This window comes from Bos indicus x Bos taurus, chromosome 15 (assembly GCF_003369695.1).
Source record: "Bos indicus x Bos taurus breed Angus x Brahman F1 hybrid chromosome 15, Bos_hybrid_MaternalHap_v2.0, whole genome shotgun sequence".
Lineage (NCBI taxonomy): Eukaryota > Metazoa > Chordata > Mammalia > Artiodactyla > Bovidae > Bos > Bos indicus x Bos taurus.
The window spans coordinates 6,010,010-6,016,739 of record NC_040090.1 but is presented as its reverse complement, the minus strand read 5'-3'; the positions used below and the strand labels follow the sequence as shown (position 1 = coordinate 6,016,739).

General features: G+C 43.0%; 1 protein-coding gene across 1 annotated transcript; it reads left to right on the top strand.

Annotated features, from left to right (window-relative positions):
* The first annotated feature begins 933 nt into the window (after positions 1–933).
* LOC113904702 (olfactory receptor 4X1-like) lies at positions 934–1,863 on the top strand. Its single transcript, XM_027561809.1, has one exon. The coding sequence runs from the start codon at positions 934–936 to the stop codon at positions 1,861–1,863; it is 930 nt and encodes a 309-aa protein (XP_027417610.1).
* The last annotated feature ends 4,867 nt before the right edge of the window (positions 1,864–6,730 follow it).

Here is a 6,730-nt window from a genome sequence, read left to right as displayed (position 1 = left end):
ACTTTTTTAATATCATAGAGCTACTAAATAGCTGTGCTGGAATTAAAAACTCATCTCCTGACCCAAACCCTGTGTTTCTGTCACTGGGTCAACACACAGACGCTGACCTGGACTGCGGGCTGGTTGTGAAGTGTGTGAATATGGTCTTAGGATGCCTTTAGGTTTGCTGGCCGAGCTTGTTTACCTTGAGGGAACGACGGCTTCAGAAATGTGATTATGGATTTTCTGTGTCTGATCACCCTTTGTCAGTTTGCAGAGCTCTCTAAAGACTTACTCACGTTTCCTCTGCTCCATAGACACCTCCAAGGACAGCAGATGAGGCAGGGTGACTGTCTCTTCCCTTTCAGCCTCTCTCCTATGCGTTTTAGGGAGGCAGCCTGCAATTCAATAACTGCAGGGTAATTGAGGTTGAGAACGTCTAGTAGCCACTGCAAAAGTTGCTTCCATGTTACCATGAATGGCAAGACTGACTGAAACGCTTATTATGGATCCAAACATAAGGTGCACACTTCAGGAGCAGAATATGTAGTAGCAGCAGCTACATTTTGAGAGATGCAGACATCAGTTTAAAGACGAGCTGTGTGTCATTGAATTAAGGACTGAATTTCTCTGAGCTTCATTTGTTTTGTGTGAAATATTCTCTTATTTCCTCGTGGAGATTCATTAGTTAATGAAGTGACTGAATCAGAGAAAACACTTCAAAGAAGATTATTACAAGCTCAGCTCCTGCTTTGGGAATAATATCAAGATTTTATGACCATTGTCTTGTCCATTTGTCTCAAGGAGAGCATGTTTTGGAGAAGCTCAAGACAGAGGGGATCAAGAAGGATCATAAGGACAGTTTTCCTCAAGGTCTGAAAAGGATGCTTCTAATTATTGAAAAGACATCTTTGCTTTCTGTGATTTCAGGTGTCAGCTCCTGAGCTTTAGAACATGGCTGCTAAAAGCAATGTGACTGAAATCATTTTCTTGGGATTCTCCCAGAACCAGGGTGCCCAGAAGGTCATTTCTGTGCTGTTTCTCCTCTTGTACGTGGCCATCCTGCTGGGTAATGGCCTCATTGTGGTGACCATCATGGCCGGCAAAGGGCTCACCTCCCCCATGTATCTATTCCTCAGCTACTTGTCCTTGGCGGAGATCTGCTACTGTTCTGTCACAGCCCCCAAACTCATCCTGGACTCTTTTATGGAGAGGAAAGTCATTTCCCTCAAGGGCTGCATCACACAGATATTTTTCCTCCATTTCTTTGGTGGCACCGAGATCTTTCTCCTGACGCTGATGGCCTACGACCGCTACGTGGCCATCTGCAAGCCCCTGCACTACACGGTCGTCATGAACCAAAGGGCGTGTGGCCTCCTGGTGGGGGCAGCATGGGGTGGGGGCTTACTGCATTCAGTTGGGCAAACCGTCCTCATCTTCCAGCTGCCCTTATGTGGCCCCAAGGTCCTTGACCACTACTTCTGTGATGTCCACCCGGTGCTGAAGCTGGCCTGCTCAGACACCTTCCTCATCAGCGTGCTGATCATCACCAATGGTGGCTCCATCTCAGTGGTCAGCTTCACGGGGCTGCTTGCTTCCTACGTGGTCATCCTGCGCTCCCTGAGGACCCAGACCTCAGAAGGCCGGCGCAAGGCCCTCTCCACCTGCGCCTCCCACCTTGCAGTCATGGCCCTGTTCTTCGTCCCCTGTTCCTTTGTCTACATGAGGCCCTGTGTCACCCTCCCTGCAGACAAAATAGTCGCTGTGTTTTACACGGTGGTCACACCTCTCTTAAACCCCGTCATTTACTCCTTCAGGAATGCTGAAGTGCAAAACGCCCTAAGGAGACTGATGGGGAGGAAAGGGAGTTGGGAAGAGAAATAAATGATTCCATCAGGGAAAAATGGGGAGCAAGGCATAGGAAATTGGGGTACCGAGATTTCACTGTCTACATTTAACTGACCTGGAGGTCTTGGCCCAGCCACCATCTTTTTTTTTTTTTTTAACATATAATTTCTTCCTTTCTTGTTCCTTCCTTCCTTTCTTTCCTATTCTTCAAATTCTTCTCCTATTTAGGTTATTACAGAATATGGAACTAAATTCCTGTGCTGTACAGTAGGTCCTTGTTGGTTATCTATTTTAAATATAGCAGTGTTTATATGTCCATCCCAAACTCCCAGTCTATCCCTTCCCAACCCACTCTTCCCCACTGGTAACCATAAATTCATTCTCTAAGTCTGTGAGTCTGTCTTTTAATCAAGTTTATTTGTATCATTAAAAAAAAAATATTCTGCATGTAAGTGATATCATTCAGAGAAGGCACTGGCAACCCACTCCAGTACTCTTGCCTGGGAAATCCTATGGACGGAGGAACCTGGTAGGCTGCAGTCCATGGGGTCACGAAGAGTTGGACGTGACTGAGCGAGTTCACTTTCACTTTTCACTTTCATGCACTGGAGAAGGAAATGGCAACCCACTTCAGTATTCTTGCCTGGAGAATCCCAGGGACGGGAGCCTGGTGGGCTGCCATCTATGGGGTCGCACAGAATCGGACACGACTGATGTGACTTAGCAGTAGCAGCAAGTGATATCATATGATATTTGTGTTTTTCTGTCTGACTTACTTCACTTATTATGATACTCCCCGGGTCCATCCATGCTGTGGCAGATGGCATTATTTCACTCTTTTTAACGACAGAGTAATATTCCATGTGTATATGTACCACATTTTCTGACCCATTCACCTGTTGATAGACATTTAGCTTACTTTCATGTCTTATCTATTGTAAACAGTGATGCTCTGAACATTCGGGTGCATGAATAGTTTTGAGCCAAATTTTTCTCTGGATATATGCCCACCTTTCAGTTTCTTCATCTTAATGGGACTGGACAGGATTGAAGGGGTCACTAGGACGAAGTCTAGGAGGGGTCTTCTGGTGCTGCACTTCCACACTCGACAGTGCTCTTGAGGCAGATTGGCTGATATGGGGAGAATGAACTCTCTAGAAAACCAGGGGTGCTCTGGGAATAATGAAGAGGTAGGTGGAAAAGCAGAAGGAGCTGCTTCAGGGAGGTGAAAGTTTAGGAGAGAAATAGTGGCCCTTCCAGTGCTTAGAAACTTTATTGTTCTGACAAACCAAAGATTTGCCCAGTGGGTTCTAGGCAGGCCAAGTTGAGCCTGGAGGTTTTAGTCCTCAGAATAGAAGGTGGTTTAGCTTTCGACAGAGATTCATATAAGCTCATGCTACTAAATGGAACCACAAGGAGATTTTAAGAGGTCTGAAAGCACTAGGTGATGATATCTACTTAGGCACAGATATTTCCCATGTACCATTACCATGCTGATGTCTAAAATTCTCTTCTGTTCACCTCTGTCTGTCCTTTTCTCTCCCTCCTTATGCCTTCATTGTTTGACCCATTAGTTTTCTCTCTCTTCAGCCTCTTGGCTTCTCATGTTTCTCAGCCCTTTGAAAAAAGCACCCCAACAACCTGCTCTCTTGTGCAACCCTGTCGCTCTCCATCCATGAGCACCCCTGCTGCCTCACTCTGGAGCTGCCTGTTGACTACGGTATGAAGTCAACTGCCCCTGGGGCCTCACTGCTTGTCAATCATATTTTTTTGAGTCCTAATATCTATAACTACCTCCCCACATTAGAAGAACATACCCCTCAAACTCTAACCCTGGCACTGACCCTCACTCACAGCAGATGATTTCTTTTCAGAAATCACCTGGAAGCACTTCTCTGATTTCAGCGTTTCTCTCAAGACTCTTCCACGACTCCCCATTGCCTCTGAATCAACCACAAACTCCTATTTGACATGTAATACCCTTAAGGTATGGCCTACTCTTAATGTTCTATTTTTTTTTTTAAGCTGCATTCTGGTAAAGCTCACTGGCTTCTGAAGATCCCTAGTGCCTTTCCTTTAAAATATTTTCCCATCTCTACCTTTCAGCACCTTACCTACTTTACAATGCCCCTCAGAAATGCTGCCACCTTTAGGGAGCTTCCAAAATTATCCAAATTGAATATGCCTTTTTCCTTCTTTGAACTCCCATAATGCTCAGCTGGAATCTTTTAAGAACTTTAATAACTATTTTTCAGTGTTCATTTCCCCCATTAGAATATAACTCCTTTGAGAATATGGCCTGAATCCTATTTATTTGTATCTTGCTCTAAGTGACATAGTGTAAAACTCAGTAAATATTTTGTTGATTAAGTTTCTAGAATTCCATAGTGCTTCAGGTTGTACGTGAACAATGGTTGTTATATCTGTATTATTTTGGTTCATCTCAATTATCTAAATAATATACCATCATCACTTGTGGTGGTAAGACAAATAGTTACACCTTGTATTATTTCTGAAGATAATGTTATATACAAAGAATAAATATGTATATGTGTGTGTATTTTACAATTATCCAAGTGATTTCATATATTTTATCTCATTTTATCCTATTATTAATAAGAAAACACTTTGGTGAGATGAGTATGTATCCTTTTGTTTTACAGGTGAAGACACTGAACCTTTGGGAGATCAGTGTCTTGATTAAGGTCACAGAGTTAGTAACCTACAAAGCTGGGTTCAAACTCAGGTTTGCCTGATTTCTAAGCCCTTGTTCTCTCTGTACATGCCTCTGCTTCTCTTTAAGGATCACCAAAACATAAATACATCTAAGTTTCTGAATTCTGATCTGAGAGACCTGATAATTTCTTTACTGTAAGGTATTTCTTTCCAGACACTTCAGGGTAAAAATAAATGTTTTTAAAAAATTGCTGCATGACTCCCTGCATGTTTCTGGGTCCACAGAAAACCTGAGCTGCAGATCTGGAAGTATAGGGCATGAAAACAGAAAGATAAGATATTTCTGTCAGCTCAAGCTCCTCTTCTTACGGAGGCAAAACCTAGGCATTGAGCCGCGAGAGTTACCTAACACATGGAAACAAAACTCAATGTGTTGGCCAAGAAGAGAGTTTTATTCTAGTGACATAATACTGAAAATGGCACAAATCTTGAGAATATCACACAGATCAGACAATAGAAAGTACGAATCAAATGACCACTATGAACTGAGCATCCACCAATAAATTTCTTAAATTAGATTTCAGGGGACAAAGCTCACTTTGCATTTGAGGAAACTTCAGGTCAAAGACTTTTCCAAAACCCTTGATGTTTTTTCTCTACCAGTTGTGTGTGGACTATGATTTAGAATCCAGAGTTCTTCAGGTACGTCCGGGGCTGGTTGGGGAGCAGAGCAGGAGAGGATAGGATGCAATCTAACAGGCATGTGAGGACTTTCAATCAGAGCAGTGAATTATCTCTTAAAATCATTTTATGTAAGATTTATGTTGATAAAAGTCAAATATTTTTATAAACATATATCTTGTTGATTCATGTTGATAAAAATATTCAACTCCTTAAAAAAGTTTAAAGTCACCATAATATAATATGTTCACACTTCTTTCTTGATTGGTTATGGCCAGGTTCTGTGGCTTGGTTATGGAGTGGCAGGCTTTAGGAAATTTCCTACATGCTGAGCAGGGAAAGCATCTAAAGTTCAAGTCTAGAGAGTCAGGGCAAGACCTTCCTCAATGAAAGTGAAGGCATGCCTCGGAACATGTAGCACGTCCAATCAGGGTGAACGCTTCTGAACATGCAGTTGTTGACTCAGCCTGCTCAGCCCTCTTGGGATGATATCACTATTGTCTCTTTCTATTATAATTGCAGACTGTATCATGAGACTCATAGCATTCAGACTCTTTTTCAAAATTTAAAAAAATGTGAGACTTGTATGGAACTAGAAGTATTGTACTTTATGTGTGTGGTTAATGTCAAGGGAATTGGGTGAAACATTGTTGCTGTTCAGTTGCTAAGTTGCATTCTGACTCTTGGTGATCCCACGGACTACAGCATGCCAGGCTTCCCTGTTCTTCATTATCTCCAGGAGTTTGCCAAAATTCATGCCCATCGAGTCAGTGATGCTGTCTAACCATCTCAACCTCTGTCGCTTCCTTCTCCTTTTGCCTTCACTCTTTCCCAGCATCAGGGTCTTTTCCAATGAGTTCGCTCTTCACATCAAGTGGCCAAAGGATTGGAGCTTCTGCTTCAGCAGCAGTCCTTCCAATGAATGGGTTGATTTCCTTAAAGATTGACTGGTTTGACCTCCTTGCAGTCCAAGGAACTCTCAAGAGGCTTCTCCAGCACTACAGTTCGATATCAATTCTTCAGTGCTCAGACTTCTTTGTGATCCAACTTTTGCATCCATACATGACTACTGGAAAAACCATAACTTTGACTACATGGACCTTTGTCAGCAAAGTGATGTCTTTGCTTTTTAATACACTGTCTAGGTTCATCATCGGAGAAGGCAATGGCACCCCACTCCAGTACTTTTGCCTGGAAAATCCCATGGATGGAGGAGCCTGGTAGGCTGCAATCCATGGGGTCGCTAAGAGTCGGACATGACTGAGCAACTTCGTTTTCACTTTTCACTTTCATGCATTGGAGAAGGAGATGGCAATCCACTCCAGTGTTCTTGCCTGGAGAATCCCAGGGACGGGGGAGCCTGGTGGCTGCCATCTATGGGGTTGCACAGAGTCGGACACGACTGAAGTGACTTAGCATAGGTTTATCATATTCTTTGTAAATTACATTGAGAGTTCTAGGTGTTTGGGCTTTTATCAGTTGATAAACCATCTTCAGAGACATCTCCCTGGTTCTCTCACTTCTTAGCCTTGGTTGACATCCACAT